The sequence below is a fragment of the Parasteatoda tepidariorum genome, chromosome 8, assembly GCF_982258835.1.
Source record: "Parasteatoda tepidariorum strain Cologne lab strain chromosome 8, Ptep-v5.0, whole genome shotgun sequence".
NCBI lineage: Eukaryota > Metazoa > Arthropoda > Arachnida > Araneae > Theridiidae > Parasteatoda > Parasteatoda tepidariorum.
Window position 1 is genome coordinate 10,750,960 of NC_141762.1, and position 21,738 is coordinate 10,772,697.

At 29.6% G+C, this 21,738-nt stretch overlaps 1 protein-coding gene and 1 long non-coding RNA gene across 2 annotated transcripts in view; one reads left to right on the forward strand and one right to left on the reverse strand.

Annotated features, from left to right (window-relative positions):
* The window catches only part of LOC147805283 (uncharacterized), a 170,654-nt gene that overhangs the window by 146,400 nt on the left and 2,516 nt on the right, over nucleotides 1–21,738 (reverse strand). The gene's annotated exons all lie outside the window — the stretch shown is intronic.
* LOC147805284 (uncharacterized) lies at nucleotides 10,676–15,826 on the forward strand. The gene has a single exon (XM_087149816.1). It carries the CDS (start codon nucleotides 10,851–10,853, stop codon nucleotides 13,452–13,454), a length of 2,604 nt encoding a protein of 867 aa, XP_087005942.1. The 5' UTR covers nucleotides 10,676–10,850; the 3' UTR covers nucleotides 13,455–15,826.

Genomic DNA, 21,738 nt, shown 5'->3' on the forward strand with positions numbered 1-21,738 from the left:
TTTTAGAAAAGTGTCAAAATGAATCGTCCTTAAATGGATTTATTACAGGCAGATTTCTACTGCTTTTCATTGATTAATAATTTAAGTGTGAAATTATTTTTAACATCACTTCATATAAATAAACAAAACATATACAAATGCATAATAATCATATAATTGTGTATTTCAACACTTCTGGAAAAATATAAAAATATTTTTGCTTGTAATTTTAATTAGGTTATTGCTTTACTACCCCTTGAAAAATTCTTCCATGAAAAGAGTTAAATTTAGGAGGTATGACTTAACCTGTTTAGTGTTTTATTAAGACTTAAATAAAAAAATAAATCTACTAATTCAGCCAAAGTACACAAAATCTAATGTAAGAGTTTAGCAATTGGAGAACTGGAATTACAAATATTCCACATGGCAAATTGATGATTTATTATAGGAAAAACAATGTCAAACTTCAAATTTATTACAATGTTATAAAATTAAAGAAATTAAAAAAATTTATGAATTACACAATTTAGATCAACCATAAGACATTATGTGAGAAATAATTAATTTATAATTAGTTCTATTATATTTAAGTAAAATTCTTTCGATATGAACTTCACATTAAAAGAAATGAAAGATGCGACAGCTTTCAAAACACAGTCACGAAAATAAAGCAAACGATATCGTGGAAATTATATTATGTATACTTATGACATCGGGATATTACATCAATATAAAAATAAGAAAAGTACAATCAGTGTCATTAATAAATGTTAGTCTTCCTAACTCCTTGAAGACAGAAGATAAAATAACAAAATTACAACACATTTCATCAAAAAAATTTAAATTATTCTATTATTTATGGGAAAAAATCGTTCCGTCCAAATCTTAGAAGCTTGAAAGGAGTAAAAAAACAGTAAGATCTGAAAAGCACACCAAATGCAAGGGAAAAAACTGCCAAGAATATAAAAATAGAGCAAACGAAGTCGTAGAAATCAAATGTATACACCACCAAATCAAGATATTATATCAGTATAGAAATAAGAAAAATACAATCGGTGTCATTGATAAATTTTAATCTTTCTATCTCCTCTAAGACAGAAGATAAAATAACTATTGATCGCTAGCGTAGCGCTAGTTCCCCCAAAAAGAATGATTACGCTATTTCAAATCCAGGCACGTAGTCAGCTTTTCCATTCTACCAGCCTTAAAAAATGTCATTTTTCAACATTTCAAGTCTCGACATCGTTTGCTTCCTACATGGAAAACGTAGGCATGGCGGTAGTTAGCTAATTTTGATTTAGGGATTCGTGCGGCAAGACTTTTGCCGATAAGGACTTTTCTTGAAAGAAAATGGCCTTCTATCGACATGAAACAGTGGGGTTATATTTTACGATTATGGGATTAGTAGAAATGAGTCATTTTCACCCACATTTCTGTCGTTTTATTGTGTCGAAGTAAAACGAAGTGATAAATGCAGACGATATATTTCTATTTAATTTTTTCTTCAAAAGTAAGCATGAAATATCGTCTGAAAATGTTAGCAAATGTCAGTAAAGGAACAAAATGCAATGAAAACTTTAAAGTGAAATGATCCAAAGTCGATCAAAACAATAAGTACTCCAAATTCAAGAAAATTTTAATAAATCACTTATATGCCGGGGAAATCAAACTGAATAATTAAAAACAAGAATTTTAAGAAAATTCCATTAATAGAAGAGAAAATTGGACGGAAACAGAAACTGACAGTTTTTCCGTTTTGCTTAGGAAATGGTTATTTATACAATGCTTCATTTGCATGTCACACCTTTCTAAATGAGTCCGTTAATTTGGCCCTCAGACTGCACCACATTGTGGGTGCAAATAGTGGTTTTATTGAATGTTTTTCTTAGTTAACTCCATCTGTTAACAAATTTTAAAACTAAATTTAAAACTTAGTGAAAAGAAATCTCTAGTTTCTTAAGTAGAACACAGCAAACCACACTTTTTAATTTCTTTCCATTTATCCTTAATAGATCTCAAATAGTCGGTCGCTCTCAGGACATCAGATAATTAAACGCTATTTGTTAACCATTATACGTAAGATGATGCTAGTATCTGTTTAAGAAAGCTTATTATATAATGGGATATGTTATAATTAAGTCAATAATGAACTAAGCTAATATGAGTGACACATTCTATATGCCGTTTCAATGCCTATATACATAGAATTCTTCAATTTATATTTCAATTAATAAAAGCAGATATAAATTTTTAATTTGTTTTACGTACAGTGTTCAAAAATATACGGATCACTCTGAATTACTTTTTATCTAATGATCGGATCTTCGCATTCTAGGACTCAATCTTAATGCTTCGAAGGGGTGACCTGAAATATGCTAATTAATTAGAGCAGACGGTATTTTAAGTTACAAAATCAGACTCAAAAATGCACTTTCTCTAAAAAAACTTATGATTTCTTTTGACGGATTCAGATTTCTGAGCCCATGATTATAGGAGGTAGCTGCAATATGAGAAATACGGTACTAATAGTTTAGTAAGGAAAACGTTCAAAAGTTTGAAAAAGGCATTTTTTGTTTCTTTTCGTAATTCGCCATATCACGAGAACTTTTTAAGCGAATCGAAAAAATTTTGAACACAATTATAAAATTCGCTTTACCAAAGATAATTCCACGCAAAAAATAGCTTATACTAACTACTACGACCTAATTAATTATTTTTAATAATTTTTTTTTTTACTACCCTATTAATAATTTTTTTACTGTATGTTATAGTGTCTCACCTTATGAGAGAGGGCTATACAATAACCTCATTTTATAATCAACTCATTAAATTATCTTAAGAACAATTTTAAACAAAAATCTATCACTTAAAAATTAAATTAGTGATCTAGAACGCGTGCTGAGGCACAATCTATGGGATATTAGTAAATAGAATAATACTTTTTAAAGCAATTTGTGAAATATTAGTAAAACTTAGTTTAGAGAATTCTTTTTCCACAAAAACTATTTTTTATGCATTGCCAAAGTTGCCAATTTTTCCAATCAGAAATCAAAATTTAGAATAATACATAACAATGTTAACAAAATTCAAATCAGCGTAAATTCAAGGAGCTTTTACTACGCAATTCTAATTAAGTCATCATCAGCATTGGCACGACAGCCCTTTGTGAGCCTGGGCCTTCCTCAGAAGTTTTTCCCATTCTGCCCTTCTCCCAGCAATTGTTTTCCAGTTCTAATTCTAATTAAGTATATAATTATTATTATTCATGAATTTACGTTTAAATATTGAAAAGTAACTTTTTTTCGAATATTCGAACAATAAAATTTCATAACTCTTGGTGATAGAGAAGGAAAAAATCCTTATTTTTAACAGATTAAAAGAAAATTCTCAAAAACCTAATCTTTTTACTCAACCTTAACTCCGTAATCTTGACTATGAAATTGTAATAATTACGAATAAATCATATTAATTGGCTAAGAGAAGGGAATGAACTTCACAGAACATTCTAGGAAAAGAAATAATAACAAAACAGGGGATTATATAGGTGTTTGAAGGTATGTAAAAATATAGGTTAAGTCCCCAAAAGAGTCCTCCTCAATTGATACCCGTCCCAGAACTTGACCTCTACTAAATGGGCGGATTTTAATTTGTTGCTTTGTGACAGAGAATGATTGAGCAATGATGATTAACTTTACTTTGATACTGAAATATTTATTTCAATTGACTATTCAATTAGATTAATTCAATATTCAATTAATATTTCAATTAACTTTAGTATCTAAAGTTGGTGAACTTGACATGCGTGTTTAGGAAAATGGGCATAGCTTGGAATGAGCGTTTGAAAAAAAAACACACACACATAGCCGAAAAAGCGTGTTTAAGAAAATGGGCATGGTTTCCAATGCGCTTTCGATTAAAAATACATAGTTAAGAATGCGTTTTTTTTTTTTTTTTTTTTTTTTTTTTTTTTTTTTTTTTTTGGAATTATTATTTTTTTTTTTTTTTTTTTTTTTTTGAAGAAGAAGAAGAAAAGGACATAGCTTAAATAGTGCGTTCGGAAAAAGCACTAAGTTCAAAATGCGTGTTTAAGGAAATGTCAATAGCTTGAAATGCGTGTTTGAGAGAAACAGAGCTTAAAATGGTTTAAGAAAACGGGCATAGCTTGAAATGAGCGTTTGGAAAAAAAAAAAGCATAAAAAGAGCGTTTAAGAAAACGGATCTTGCTTCTTGAAATGAGCGTTAGGCGAAGAAAAAAAACACATACCTCAAAAAGAGTGTTTGAGAAAATGGACGTAGCTTGAAATGAGCGTTCTTGGCATTTCCGGCAAAATTAAATTCCTAGTGCACTTTAGCATCCAAATAGAGTCTCGGTACTGCCATCTTGTGTGGCAGAAATTAGACGCCCAAATTTACATGACCAACGGTATCTCACCCATTGTGGTGGTCCTGAAAGAATGGATACCATCTCTGGAGAACGCAATAGGTCTGCTCATCGGCAAGACCGATTGTGCAGCTCATTGGATATAAAAAGAAAATGAAATGAGCGTTTGGAAAAACACATAGCTCAAAAAGCGTGTTTGAGAAAATGGGCATAGCTTGAAATGGGCGTTTGGAAAAAAACACATAGCTCAAAAAGCATGTTTCAGAAAATGGCATAGCTTGAAATGAGCGTTTAGAAAAAACACAAAAAGCGTGTTTAAGAAATTGAATACAGCTTAGTATGCTTGTTTTTTTAAAGGATTAATCTCAAAATATGCACTTGAAAATTATGGGCGCAGCAGCACGTTCAAGAAAGTCGACATAGCACAAAATGTAATTTTCCGGTGAAAATGAAGGAACTTAAATTTTTAACACCTACGTTACTCTTGTCAAAAAAACAAATCAAAACAATTTAAAAATCGGCTAATTTTTTTAAACATTGAAAATAATTATGCAAAATGAACTTTTAAGAAAATGCCTTACAAAAAATGTAAGATCTAAGGATTCGTTGAATAAAATTCGTTGAATAAAAACTTAAATTATAAGTTTGTACAAAGTGATTTTAACATTACAAATTTACTTGCATTTTCTAGTTTATTTCTTTCAAAATATCTCAAAACACTTGCAGTAAGTAGTTTAAAACCATACATGAAACAGTTATTATCTGGAACAAAAAAGGAAAACAATATATTGCCTTGACTATTAGAAGAATACTTTTTGCAACCACTTCACATTTTTTCGATTTAGTTCCCACATTATTTAATCTCATAAATGTATAAAATTATACAGTGTAATAACGAGCTTCCTATTTCAGATTCTAATTAAATTTTAATATTTAATTTCCACACATATTTTTCACTAACTTTAATTTAAAAATTTTGAACGAAATTAATCACTTTTATTCATAATTATATGTGTGTTACAATGCATTTTCTTCATTTTTTAAAAAAAATTAGAATTAGTTCATTTGAACAAAATTTGCTCATCAAATTGTCTTTGTTACATTTATTTAATTAAGGAGATGAAGAATAACTTAATTTACTCCATCTACTTTCTAATTAACTTTTATAGAAATATGATGAATAGTAAAATTTATTACTGATGTGTTTTGACTGCGTAAAAGTAGAGAAAACTCGGTAATTTGATAGACCTTCAAAAAAGCATTTGAAATCAAGAATTACGCAAATTTATTTTCATTTTAATTATTAAATTTCGTTTTCAAACGTATTTCCACAATAATTTTCGAAATTAGAATAATGATTTTAATGATTTTAATTATTAAATCCAATGTCAAATTCTTTTTCTTTTTTTCTTCTTTTTTTTTAAAGGAAATTCTAATATTTACAGACCAATCCTTATGTCCGAGTACAGTCCGAAGTGGTTTTTTTTTTTCCCTTTTTGGTAAAGAAACATCCGTACGGTGTTCCGCAATCTCTATACATTTTTAAAATACTTCTCTGAAATTAAGTCAAAATATTATGCACATAAGGATTCACAAATTATAATTCAAGCGATGAACGAAAAAAGAATATTGAATTCTGTTCAATAACTACTGAAGAAGGCGGGATGAAAAACATCAAAACCATTTTAACTGCTCGATGAAACCAAAGTTCCTGTTCATTTTAATTTACTTTTTAAAAGTGGTGGGAAAAGTTGTTCTTGTCCACGTGTAGATAAGAACAAAGTGAAGAGCAGCGGTTCCCAATTTTTTTTCGTCTAAGAAACCCTAAATGATCGAACTTTTTTTTTAGCGGAAGGAGAATTAATGAATAAATTTCATTAGCAATTGTGAAAACATTAAGAAACGAAATACTATTAATTATTCTCAGTGGCTGAGGGGATAAAGCGTTCGTCTTCCATTGATATGAACCGGGTTCGAATCCCTTCGATGGCTTGTCGATAAGAAATCCGCACAAGTCTCGCACCGACCACAGTGCTGATTTAAAATATCCACAGTGGTAGACGGATCATGGGTTAGAGTCCCCTTGACCTCAAGCTAACAATAGGATGTTTTCGTGCTTTTCGTCACCACGTAACGCAAATACGGGTTAGTTCCATCAAAAAAAGTCCTCCACGAAAACAAACTTCTCCCACTACTTGATCCAGGAGTTCCCTTGTCTTCTGGATTCGGTTAAAAATGACAAGGCTACGGAGTTGAACATCAGTAGTCTTAAACTTAAAATTGGGTCGGCTGTTCACCGACGGTTATAAAATAAAACGATCTAAATTTTATTAATTATTGTGAAATTATTTAGTGATGAATGAAGAATAAACTTTTGTCATTAATATTGGTCCTTAATCAATATCGTTTTATCAGTATTGATCTTTAAATTGGATTTTAAATCAGAATTCACGAGATTCAATCTGAAGGCGTCTAGTCTAGTTCGTATTTTAATCTTATTTCGTTCGTAAACTGAAGAGGAATGAGCCGAAATAGGGTTTCCATTAAAATAAAAAAAGTAAGAAAATAAACGTTGAGAATATTTATCAAGGAAACATATTTCATTGTTGAGTTAGATTTTTTTTATTCGATGCGAAATACTGCTAACATTTTTTATAAATACATTTATCCTTCTGGTAATTCATTCATAATTAATGTCATTAAAAAAAACATCGCACATAGCTTTGAAATATTCGCAAGCATTTCAATTAAATAGTTTCATAAAAATAACGAAAATTAATGAATGACGAATAGTGTATTAATTGAATATATTCATAACAGTCGTTGAACGGCCTATCCAATTTTTTGGGTTTACGACTACTAAAGTTCAAATCCGTTGCCTTGTAATAAAACCACGAAAATCTCCCTTGATTAGTTCGGTTAAATAATAATTACAGATTGATAAAAATTATCTGTGCATTGTTAGGATTATTCTCAACTGGTTCAATTTTAATCAGTATCTTTTTTAGAGAATAAATTTAACTATTAACTATTGAGTTTTAGAATTTTTTTTAAGAAAAAATTCACATTTAATTGTTCATCTTCTCATAATTTTCAGTTTAAATTATAGAAAAAAGCTTTCAAGTTGTTTATTTATTATTCATTTTTTATTAATTTACTTTTCATATTTTTTGAAAGAAAATATGCACTGAGATTGCCTTTTAGTATACATTTAAATATTTTTATTAACTACAAACTTTTCTCTTATTTTGATAATAAGAGAGAATTACTTTTGAAATAAACACTTAAAATAGTATAAGAAGGTCATTTAAAAATCTTTAAATATAAAAATCAGTTATTACAGAATATTACACATTTTGATAAATTTTTACGGTGTTAAGTGAGAGCCCTTTTAAAAATCAAAGTGCCTTTTTCAGATAGGAAGCAAGCACCCTGCAATTTTTTTTTATTCCTTGGGAGAACTGTAGTTAAAGATACAATATTAGAGGTTCGCTTTTTTAGTGAAAAAGGATATATATATTTTTTTTTTGGATCAATAGAGCTATAAGCCAGAAACCTATACTGTTTTCCTTAAACTATTTGAAAAAATATTATCGTCTATAGTTTAATTTAAAACAATGGCCAACTCTTCAATTAGAAAATTCCATTTTTCATACGCCTCTCCCAAACAATCTCATTGAAAATTTGGAACAAATTTTAGAACTGAGTGCTAAAATTGACCGCTGTCCAAACTTCAGCCGCTGTTCTGAAGTTATAAAGGACACATACAGACAGTCAAAGAGACAAACTCTTCATTTTGTTATTATAGATTAGAACTTAAAAAAGTACTAAGTGACAAATTATTTTAAATTATTATATAAAAATTATTTTAAAACGATGCCAATTTTAACAAATAAAGACAGCTAAAACGTTGAATTTCTAATGTCAATTTTGATTTTAGAATGTCAAACAGCTCAAATTTCACTTTATGAAACACTCATAAAAATTATTTTAAAACGATCTCAAATTTTACAAATAAAAATGGACAAAGAGTTCAATTTCGATTCGATTTTCGTGTGTAAGATGTCCAAATAATAAACACTTAGTGTAACACAGATTTAAAAATCAGAATGATTTTAAAATTAAATTAAAACAGCTCTAAAATGTAAAACTTAAATACTTTCTTTTTTTACAAAAAACTGTCAAACATTTAAAATTCCAACTTCCAATAGAGTTCAGAAAAGCGGATGCAGTAAATATTGAATTTTAAAACGATCTTCAAATATCAACAATCACTTACGTAAAGAAAAAAAAAAAAATAAAATGGAATTCTATTACCACTAATCGATTTTACGAGAGGCATTTTGGAAACCGATAAACCCGATTCCAGCGTCCAATTTTATTAATAAAAGAAATGAAACAGGAATTGCTCGATATCTGAATTCCATCACATACCTCCCCCCCTCCCCACATCTCTCCTCTAGGTCAAAAACTCCTCCAGTCAAAACTCTTCAAACTTCTAACAGCAGACGAAAAACAGACAGCCTGTCAAAAATCGATCTGTTAAGAAAGAAAGAGGGGGAAGTAGATTCTCACACCCCTCTTTCTTACTTAAAACAAACAAACAAGGGACTAGATAATGATGCTTTCTACAACAAAGAATATCTTTAATATGTTAAAGAATATTCCCTCTTTATTCTCGTTTAAATATTTTTTATTCATTTTAGTTAAATATAGTTGAATTTGGGATGTGGATTTTGTTGTAAAACTGTCAGATATTTTAAATTTGAATTTTACTAACCACTAATATGAAGGGAAAAAAAAAATGTTTTCGAGCGCTTTTGAACTTTAACAAATTGTTCAAATTCGAATTATTTAACAAATGTAATTTATAATTATTTAACAAATGTAATCAAAAATGTAATTTATAATATTAATATCACGATTACGTAGAATAATTTTGCTTAAACTTTTACTTCGCTTTACAGGTAAAGGTAAAAATTTTAACTTTACGAACCACTAATTAAAAAAAAATGTTTTTTGAAAGATTTTGGCTTTAACAAACTGTTGGAATTCGGATTATTTGACAAATATTTAATATCAAAAATGTAATTTAGATTATGTATTAATAACACGATTACGTATAATACATTTATTTAAACTTTTACTTCGTTAGATACTGGATGAAGGTAAAAATGTGAACTTTATTAACCACTAAAACAAAACAGAAGTGTTTTTAGAACGACTATATTTCCCCTAATCACCAAATTGTTGAAATTCGGATTATTTAACAAATATTTAATATCAAATATATAAATTACGTACTGATAACACGATTACGTAGAATATTTACAATTGAACTTTTACTTCGTTAGACACTAGATAAAGGTAGAAAATAAAATTTTACGTACCACTAATACGAAAAAAAAAGGAAGGGTGAAACGTTTTCAAACGACATTGGTTTTAACGAATTGTTGGAATTCAGATTATTTAACAAATATTTAATATCAAGAATATAATTTACGTTCTGATAACACGATTACGTAGAATACTTATATTTTAACTTTTACTTACTATTTAAACTTATACATTGGATAAATGTAGAAATTAGTAATTTACAATTAAAACATGGACAAAATCATTTTCAATTGCAATTAGTTTGTTGTTTTTAATAATATTATTAACTCAATGCAGTGATTGGAGTTAACGTTTTTTATTTGTTTATTGAAAAAATTTGTTTAGTGAAAAAATATTTTTTTTCCCAATGGTTCAAATTGCATCACTTTTTTTAACCCTACTTTTAGAATAATTTGGCCCTAAAAATTCGGAGTAAAATGGAGCTTGTAGTTGAAAGATTCGATTCTTCAGGACTTTTGAGACTCTATCGAAGAATTTCCATCGTAACATAGAAAATTGTTATTCTATTTGCATTATCTTTTTCAGTAACTTTGTGACAGTTTATGAAAAAAAACTTTGAAATTATTATTTAATTAAAAGTCTTGATAGTTATAAAGATTTGCCAAAATAAGATGACTTTTTTCTACTTTTAACTTACTGATCTAGCTTTCTACTAATCAAATTTTGCGTCAAGCAAATCTTCCCAGAGATACAGTCCTGATTAAGATTTAAATAAATATTAAATAACTTAACTGAATTAAGTGATAAACATATATTTACGTAATATACTAAGGATAAGTATACAGGGTGTCCCAAAAGGTCGTTTACAAACTTAACATGCTGGTCTGTCATATCATGATGAACAAGATTTACATAGGAACTTGTGTCCGAAAATTAAAACTGCGACCGCTAGAGGGCGAGAATTGCACGAAAACAGAATTGTCTAGGGCCTGCTTTCTAACTTTGGTACTTAGGGAAAAAATAGGGAAATATGAGGGAGGATTAGAGAAAAGGGGAAAATGCACTTTCTTCACTGCGAGTGGGATTTTTCGAATGTTGTTTTGATCGCCATTTTTGCTTGCCTCTGCTGTCTCGCTTAAATTGCTGTGTTATTATGTCCGATGATTTTTATAAAAAACGGCCCTTTTTAGGGCCAACTTGCATTAATACTGTTGACGACTTGGAACGGAATTCGGATAATGATTTTTTGGATATGGACAAACCTATGGTTTCTCATACTGATGCTGACGACATGGAACATAAAACGGACGATGATTTTTTGGATACGGACAGACAAAATGTTGCTGAGGATGTTGATCAGGATCCAGATCGAGCCACAAGCAGTCTCGAATGTAGTTCTTGCAGAAAAATGTTTAAAAATAGAAAAACTTTACGAAAACATGTGCTGAAATTTCATCCGGCTGAAATTCAATCTCTGTGTCCTTCATTAAAACAAGGTAAAGTTTTTCAATTTCCTTGTAATGTGTGTTCAAAGCAATATAATGATATTTACAATCTACGCCTTCACGAAAAAACTGCTCATGGAATTATTGATACAAAATCTGATGATTGCCCAATGTGTCATTTTAAGGGATCAAAGAAGGATTTAAAAATACATTTTGAAGCAGATCACGACATTGATATTGAAGAAGAAACTCTTCAATTTGAAAGTGAAAATGACTTTGTAGCCTGGAAAGCTAAACTAGAGAATGATCATGCTGTTAGCTATGTTAAAGAGCGTGGTGTTGCCCATACTACTGCTGGTGTGGAAAAACAGTTCTTCATCTGTAACAGATCTGGTTACTATAAATGTAAAGGTAAAGGACTGAGACACTTAAAAACGCAAGGCAGTAGAAAAATAAATGGCTATTGCCCTGCTGGCTTCACTGTGAATAGTTCCGCAGATGGGTGCCTTGTAAAATATATCAAAACGCATATTGGCCATACAAATGAAATTGGACATTTGTCATTAACCGAGGAAGAAAGAAGTTTCTTTGCTGCTAAAATTGCAACAGGGATTTCATTTAATAAAATTTTAGATGACGTTAGAGACAATATCCCTTCATCTGGAATTAGACGAGTTCATTTGTTAACAAATAAAGACCTGCATAATATTCAAATGGAATTTGAGGTTGAAGCTTGTGGTCTGAAAAGTGATGCTGCAAGCATTGATCTTTGGGTGAATCACAAAGATAATAAAGATGTTTTGTTTTATAAATTTCAAGAGTATGATTGTCCAAAGCATCAAAATTTGCAAAGTGATGATTTTGTGCTTATTATTATGACTGAAGCACAGAGAGAAATGCTAACTAAATATGCTCCTGAATGCATATGTATCGATAGCACCCATGGCACAAATGCTTATGATTTTCAACTGACAACATTGCTAGTCCTCGATGACATGAGGCAAGGACTTCCATGCGCCTTCATGATTTCAAGTAAAGTCAATCAAGATACATGTGCTGTGTTTTTTAGTGAGATTAAAGATGTTGTAGGGGATATCTCAACTGCAATTTTTATGTCTGATATGGCTGAAACTTATTATAATGCCTGGCTATCAACATTTCACACTGTCCCTACTAACAGACTTTATTGTGCCTGGCATGTTGATAATGCCTGGAGAAACAATCTTAACAAAATAAAAAACCAAGATCTACGTGTTTTTGTGTACAAAATTCTAAAAACTTTGATGTACGAAACTGATGTAAACACATTTGAAGTTTTGCTTACAAAAACTAAAGATATGTTTTCTTTAAATGATGAACTAAAGCAGTTTGGAGACTACTTTTTTCAGTTTTATGGACAAAATTCAGCGTGCTGGGCTTACTGTTATCGAACAAACCTTGGAATCAATACCAACATGCATCTTGAAAGTATGCACCGGACACTGAAATATATTTATTTCAAGGGTAAAAAGGTGAAACGTTTAGACAAATCTGTTATTCAGATTATGAAATTTATCAGAGATAAACTATTTGATAGACTAGTTATTTTACATAAAGGCAAGCTAGTTCCAAAGTTGAGTGACTTGCGTCTGAGGCATCAAACTAGCCTTGCATTATCTCTTGATTTTGTTAGTGAAATAAATGATTCCTTCATTGTTCTTTCTTCAAATGACCCTGCGACAACTTATATGGTAAAAAAGAACAATAAAAGCTGTACCTGTCGACTACGCTGTGATGAATGTGATTCCTGTTTACATGCATATACTTGCACATGTATAGATGCAAGTATTAAAAATAATATGTGCAAGCATATTCATTTGACATGCAGGTACTTGCAGTCAAAACAATGCATTGATAAAGTGGGTGTAGAAGCAACTAGTTTATGTATTGATACAGATAAAGCTGATAAAGATTTTGAAGAAAATGTTATAGTTACAGAACTTTTAAAGGAAAGTGGTTCAGTGAACATATCATTAATTGAAGCAAAAGAGGATTTGATAAAAAAATTTAGTGATATGATTTACGGTATCAAAGATGCATCAGAAGTTAAAATTTTAAACGACACATATAAATCAGCTCAAGTAAAGTTGTTGGCTCATCATAATTCTACCACTCCTCTCAATCCTTTGCCTCCAACAAAGAAAAGAAAAATTGCACCACAGCGGCGACTATTTTCAGTTAAAAGTAAAAGAGTTAAGCGTAATAATGCTATTTCAAATCCTACTGTGCAAGAGTCCCAGGATATTGCTTTATCTCTAATTATGCCGAAATGAATTATGTGAAGTCATTGTAGTTAATAATATAAGTAGTTTTTTTTTTTCTATCAACATATAAAGGGAAACCAGTATAAACTTTATTTTATTTGTGTAGGCAATTATAATGTACTATTTGTTTGTATTGAAGTGACAAACAGCAATGTTCAAGTTTCACTTATCCTTTAAATCATATTTGCTTTCTTAAAACTTAAATTTTTATCCATGTTATTTTTATTTATTTTAAAAATTCTTGTAGTTTGATTTCAAAAATGTAATAATATCTCTAATTACTACTTAATAAACCCATCCTAAGAGCAAGATTCTAATATTTTAATTTCTGTTCTTTGTAAGCTGTTGCCATTAACCACCCTCAAGAAATTATAGAACTTGCTTTTAATAAAATCTAAAACTTGTGTGTTAACATCAAATATATTTGACCAAAATTGTTTGTATATCATGCTAACTGAAATAACTAGTTGAGCAAAATATTGTAATTGCATCCATTGTAAGCTGTGTGTAATGGATATTGTATTGATTTTTTAATAATTTTGCTTATTTTAAGATTTTCTAAGTATTGCTTATTTTTAGATTTTGGATATACATCATTTTCGGCATAGTATTTCTTTCAAATATGTAGAACAGGCTTCTGATTCTGCATTTTTTTTATGTGTTGATCTAGATGCTATATTTTTCATGTGTATTAAATAAAGGAGTAAATTTATAAAAAATAAAAAAAAAAACATGTTACTAAGATAAAAAGGGCAAAAATATCACATTTAATTATTGCGATTCATGAATATTTTTTAACCACTTCATCAGTTTTTCGCAATTTTATAAATCCTGACCTTAATATTGTTTATCGTTATTATTATATTGCTTTCTAGTTGAACAGAGTTGTTTTCATGTGATGTTTTTGGATTATCCTATCAAACAAACTCTTGTAGAAGTAATCATATGATATTATAAACACACATGGTTGAAGTGTTCTCTCTGCTTTTCTCTACTTCAAAATTTTTGGGGAAGAAGTCAGTATGTGAATTTTTATACTTGTTTAGCATCCTAACGTTTTGAATTTTTGTAGTATGTAATAATTCTCATCTTTCATACAGTGCCTAAAAACATCTGCCATAATGCACGATGCCTAGGCATTTCATACTTTGCCGATAACATATATAACAAAATGAATGACTTAAGTCTTCATAGCACATCAAGTATGGTATTAAGAGACGATTACCCTTGATTTGATGGCATAAAATAATTCAGTGTGGGAGGAATATGCTTTTAAAAAAAAATCTCTCTACTCTTCCCTTACATCATAATCAACTGTTTTACACAAGAGAATCCTCGTATCTTGTTATGACTAAATGATTTTTAACATTAAGAAGAAAAAAATTTCTGAAGTTTCTTCACATAAGATCAGAAACTAGTAAATCGTTTATCTGTGAATTCCTGTTAGTATTGTACAAATTATTTCCAATAGAGAATCAGCATCCTTAAGTTTTGAGAAAATTTTGTCCTTAATTTTTATATTTTAGACTTCTGGTGAAATAATAGGAAATAAAGAATGCTTTTTATTTTCAACAGAAATCATTTTTTTCCCTTCTATTTTAGTTTATCTTTAAAAAAGAATTGCTGTGTAGTAATTTGTTAAAAAAAAAAAATTCTGAGCACTTAGAAAAGCAAAAGAGTTATCAGCTTATGGTCAAGAGTCTTGTTTTTGGAAAATTTGTTAATCCTTATATGCAATTTTTAACAAGGTTTGATTTTATGTGTATAAAATTATGTACTTAAAGCCTAAAACTCAGCCCATTTTAATCAAATATAAAGTTACTAGTTGGTTGCATTTATATTATTAAATAAATATGTGTGGCGTATTTTATTAAAGTAAATTTCAGTTAAAAATTTAATAGCTGCAGCTAGGCTTTTTTTTATGAGTTAGTAGCTAATTAGAGAAGAGGGTACCTTTGTTTTAGGTAAATTGTTTTAAATGAGTTTCTTTCTTTTTTTTTAATTATACATATGCATGTAATCTCTTAATTTAAAGCATGATTGTGTAACATTTTCTACAGTTCTACTAGGTAACTTCATGATGTCATAATTTGGTGTCAATCTGTGTAATTAATGCAAGATCAGTTTTCAGCCATTAGAAGTATGTCATGAAGCAGTTATTCAAAACAGTGTCAATTTCTAATATAAAGTCTCTGTTAGTTATAAAGTAATTCTAATGATCCTTAAATTAATTAGTCCTTTTTTTTAGATACAAATTTTTGTAAATTGTAAACATTGCTCTGTGTAACATTTATTAATAGTCTGTGTTGTTAAACTGCTGGCAGTTTTCTATTTTGTATAATTTAAATAAATATTTTTTCTTAGTTCATATTTGTATTTCTCTTATTATTCACAATATTCTAAATTATGTTTTAATTATTACATTTACTTTTTCCTTTGTCTGGTAATGTATTTGAGTATTTTAACTTCATGAATTTAAATATATATAATAGCAATATAAAAACAACTACATTTAAGTTTTGAAATGAATAGCAAATCAATAAAACTAATATTAAATTTTTTAGCAATTAAATATAAGGGAGATTTTTTTTTCAAAACATTAACTTTTGCTTATGACAATTAAGTAGAATTCATCTCATAATTAACTTAATGTTAAAATTTTTTATATTAGGTCTATACAATTAAGTTTAAAAATCAGTAACCAGTAATGGAAAAACATTAAAAATAAAAATTTAGTGACATTTTAAATTGTAATTGCATAAAATAATGTAACTTATTACCTTAAGCAAGATCAAATTTTGTAAGTAAACACAATAATTTAAAACCAAATTTCTATAATTTGGTTTGTAAATTTAAAATGTGTATGGTGACAGTAATTACAATTGGTGGAAGGAACAAAATTTTAATATATATATTTTTTTTCTCCACTATACCATTTACTTTATGATACTTTAAAAACATATTGCTTGCTTTACATTTTAAAATGCAATTTGTATGTTTTGTACCTCCAACCAATAAAACAAATTCCATTAAGAATTAATTTGCAATAAACTTTTTACTCAGAAGTTTTATTCTCCAACTTTTTATCACTTTTATTTAACCAAATTATCTAAAATTAAGAAATGACTAAGTAATTAAAGCAAACTTAAAATTCTGTTCTACATTTTTTAGAACCAAAATTTTACTTATTTTAAACATTTTGAAACAATAAAACTGATAAAATCAAAATTGAGGATTTGATGTTGAAATTATAATTTAAATTGATTGTGCAATTATTCAACTAGGAATAAGAGTTAAAAATACCAAGTAAACTTCCATTTAAAAAATGTATCAAAAAAAAGTTTTTTTTTTTTTAATTTTTTTTTCAACTTTCAATGACCTTTGCTTTATGTTTAATTTTACTAGCAATGAGATCTTTTTAAAAACTTGTGAGTCATGATACCATAAGCACTAATAATTTTAGGGTCATAGTTATAAAGAGTTGAGTTTGGTTTATTGGCCTTAAGTTCAAATGGAATATGTTGTTCCAAAACTTTCAAACATAATTGGAGAATATACATGTTTCTAAATCTGCCAACCAATTATTCAGAAAAGCGATTTTGTAACTTTTTATTTAATTAGCATAAGGTACGTCTCTCGAGCCATTAAATAAATCACTTTTTTTTCGTTATATAGAAAGTAATCATACGTAAAAAAAAAAAAAAACAACGAAAGTCTTTGTCTTAAGAAAACAAAGTATATTTGGAAAAAACTTTTTTTTTTTTCTAAAATTACTAATTTAACTTAATTTTACTTTCACGAAAGGCTAAATTTCAGAAGGGGAAAAGCATATTATTCACCGCCCTTCAATTAAATTTCAGAGGAAAATAAAATTATAGCTTTAAAGTTTTTTTTTTCAAAAAAAAAAAAGGCTTTTTAAAGATTTACCAATTTAATGTGGCTTCATTCTCACGAATGTCTAAATTTCATAAGGGGCAAAGCATACTATTAGCTCCCTCAAAAATTGAAAAAAGTTCTTTTTTTTCTGAAATTATTTACTTAACTTGAATTTATTTTCACGAATTCGCCCCTTCAACTTAAATTTACAGTAAAATAAAAATTTTGATTTCGAAAATAATTTTAAAGTAGAAAAAGAAATGTTTATTTTTTTCTAAAGTTATTGATTTAACATGACCTCATTCTCACGAATTCTAAATTTCAAAAAGGGCTAAACACACACTATTCGCTCCCTCAATTAAATTTCAGAAGAAAATAATGATTTAAAAAAAAGTTTCTCTTTTTTTTCTGAAATTACCACCTTAACTTTCTTTTCACGAATGGTAAATTCAGAAGGAGCTAAGCACATTATTCGCCCCCTCAATTTAAATTCACGGTAAAATAGAATTTTTGATTTCGAAAATAACTTTAAAGTAGAGAAACAAATGTTTTTTTTTTTTTTTAAAGTTATCAATTTAACTTGGCATTATTTTCACGAATGGCTAAATTTCTGAAGAGACAAAGCACATCGTTCACTCTTCTATTAAATTTCCGAGGTAAAAAGGTTTTTTACTTCGAAAATCGCTTCAAAGTTGAAAAAAAAAGTTTTTTTTTCCTCCAAGTTTACTAATTTAAACTGACTTAATTTTTATGAATGTCTAAACTTCAGAAAGGGGCGAAACGCATTATATTTGCCCTTTTATTAAATAATAGAGGAAAATAAAGTTTTCCTTATCAGTAGCTGGCACGCTACTGATAAGGGTCTAGCACGTTGATTAATTCGGAGTCTCAAACGAAACTTAAATTTCTTACTTATAAGCAGAGGTTGAAAATTAACATACGGATGAAGATTTCAATATGGGATAGTACCTATACCAACTAACATTATAATGTATTGAAAGTTTACCACATGCTACTAACATCTGGTTATAATATAAAGAGTTTACTCTCGTTTTATTTTCATTTTGACTATTTAAAGGTCCAGGGTCTCCACACGCAACATACTAGACGATTCAGTCAGAGTATACAAACAAGAATGTAGGTTGATGAGATTCCCCTCATTTAACATTTAACCTATTGGTAAATGGAAGAAAGAACTCTTGGTTTACGAAGGTACCCACATTATGACTGCTGGTTCTTAGAGAATGAACACACAGGTCTGTTAAATCATAATGGTTCTTAAATACAACAGGCGTTCTGGTTCATGGACACATGTCTGTTATCGAAGGTACCCAAAATCAGCCTCTTGGCTCAGAAGGGCACCAAACCCCAAACCATTCACATTTTAAACGATTTACACACCTCCGACCACCATCGAGAGAGAACAAGAACTCGATTGATGAGCACTTCGTTGGAGAATATATTTCACCAACCAAGTTCTCATTCGGCAGCAATCAGAGGTGTGAGAATCTAAAGCAGTTAAAACGACCCTTCATTCTTTTTCATACGTGTAAACTTCAATGACACATCGTAAAGACACGGCCTTTTCAGTAGAACTCTTAAGTTCAGCATAACTGGCTACGCTCAGTTGGCGAATGGGTTGCGACTATGACTAACCTGCGTAGGAACCGAGGGTTCGCGGTATCGGCCCGAGTGAAACTGTTCTAGAGTAAAATGCTCGACTTCGCGTGCAGGTGACCGCTAAGCAAGGAGTCATTCTCTTGCAGAGGGCCAAAATTGTGATGACCTTTCTTCAATCATCCTCAGGATTGTTTTCCAGACCGTCACCAGTAGTCCATTGTGTAGCTGTAAAGCGAGATAAATACCTACCTATCTCAAACAACAAAAATTAACGAAAATTAGTGAAGAATAGTTTAAAGAAAATAAAGCTTGAAGAAGTAAAAAAATTAATCATAAAAGAAAATGATTAAGGAAATAATTGATATTAAAAACAATAAAAGAAAAAACTGTACTGTGTTTTCCTTTTCCGGCAAATCAACTTTTTAATATAAAATTAAAAAAAATTAGTTTTTAGTCCCTTCAAATAATATAAGTGGGCAGAAATGATCATCCTACTGTGTTCCGTAATGATAGATGAGTAGGGAATAAGCAGGGAATTTTCAAAACAACTTTCAAGCAATGCGCATGTGCATAACTGGGTTCCATAGTTAGAATGCAGTCTCTAGAAACTTGTCACGAAAACGGGAGAGAGGGAAAAACAATCATTTCAGGCGTGGACGTTGAAGGAGAAGGATGAATGAGTTTAGTAACGCAGAAATGGCCGACATGCATTACGTATACGGCGCCGCTGATGGAAATGGACGAGCCGCGGCATGGACGTACCTTGAGCGCTTCCCAAACAGACGTCCGCCAAGTCATGTTTTGTTTGGACGATTGCACAGCAGATTATGTGAATCAGGTGCTTTCGTACTCGTAGCCACATCGGTTGAGAACGTGCTACACCCACACCTGTCGTAGAAGAAACCGTGCTACAGGAGTATGCCATCAACCCGCAAATAAGTCTCCGAGAAGGCGAACGTGTCTTGGGTGTAGCTCGTTCCACCATGACGCTGTGAAACGTGCATTGTGGCGAATGGAAGGAATTTTGAGCATTTGCTGTGATGTAATGATGTTTTATAATAAAAATCATATTAACACCGCTATCGATATCATTTTTTTCTCCTCATTCAAACCTGCACTTATCGCCCTCTGGCGGTCTCAGTTCTAATTATCGGACATAAGTTCCTATGTAAATCTTGTTCATCATGATATGACAGACCAGCATGTTAAGTTTGTAAACGACCTTTTGGGACACCCTGTAGAGAAAACAAAAAGATAAGACTTATAAAGTTTAGATTAATTTCATTTTTAATGACAGACTAGTTTGAGTAGAGAAAAAAAATATCCTAATAAATATATATCCTCTTTAAATTAGTTTTAAATATATTTTTTTCAAAAAGAAAAAAAACTATTTAAATAGATAATGTTAGGGGGTTATAAATTTTTCGAATATAGACAACGGATTTAAATAAAAAACTTTAGAGAACTTTAATAACTTTAGAGAATAGATAATAAATAATTTGTCCAACCCTACATACAAAACAACAAATTTTAGCAAACAGTTATATGATAGGTAAAAATTATAGCGGATTTAAACATAAAAAAAATTCACCAAACCGTACCTCGTTCGGAAATTCAGAATTTTAAATTTAAATTAACTTCTTAAATATAAAAGAAAAACAACGTTCTTGAGTAACCACAGTTAATTAAGACTGTAATTACTTAAAACTGTTGTAAACAACAGTTAAGAGTTTTAAATAAGTGAGGCCTATAATCAGTTTGAATATAAAAAAAATTGCAAATTTAAATAAACAGCTTAAATACGATAAATTTTGTTAAATGATAGAAAACATAACGAACTTAAATAACATTACAGGACCGTATTTTGTTCGAAAAGTAAGCAAGATGATTCAACCTTTTAAGCAAGATGATGAAAACCTTATTTTGTTCAAAAATAAAAATTTCATATGACTTACTATATAAAATGCAAAATTATTTAAGGAACCTAATTTGAAAAATTTTCAATCATTTATCACTTAAATTTAAATTGTTATTCTGTAATGCGCTGTATAAATGTAAAAATAAATTTAGCTACTGACATAGCTGTTATATTGATATAGCAATATTGATAATGTAACAGCAATATTTGGGAAAAAATTGGAGATTCAACTTTATATCTGTTGATTAGGTAGGTACTTTATTTACGTTGCACTGGAGCTGCACAATGGGCCATTGGCGACAGTCAGGGAAACATCCTTGAGGATGATCCGAAAACATGACATCACAATTTTATTCCTCTGCAGAGGGGATGGCTCCCCTGCTTAGGTAGCCAAACGATCTGCGCCAGAAGTCGGGCACTTTACGGCAGAACAATTTAACGAGGACCGATACCGTGCACCGTCGGTCCCTACGCAGCCTGATCAAAGTGGTCACCCACCCACTTACTGACCGCAGCCAGTGGTGCTTGCCCTCGATGTTCTACTGAGAACCGTGTCATATCTGTTGATTAAAAATAAAAAATATAATTGAGGTTCATTTCATAAAGTTTAAAATTTTACTAGTGATTTTGATTTAATTTTATAATTAAAATTTCAATTTCGTTACTTCAAAATCACGCATTAAATTTCTGTAAATATATATATATATATATATATATATATATATATATATATATATATATATATATATATATATATATATATATATGATAAATAAATACAAGAAAACACGAAGAATGTTAAGAAAAACAAAAAAAAAACATTTCCGATTTTTTTAAATAAAATTTCAACCTTTTTCTTTTCTTTTCTTTTTTTTAAAC

What these genes read in the sequence shown, in the direction of transcription:
- LOC147805284 (XM_087149816.1), top strand. Translation starts at nt 10,851, where the DNA reads ATGTCCGATGATTTTTATAAAAAACGGCCCTTTTTAGGGCCAACTTGC.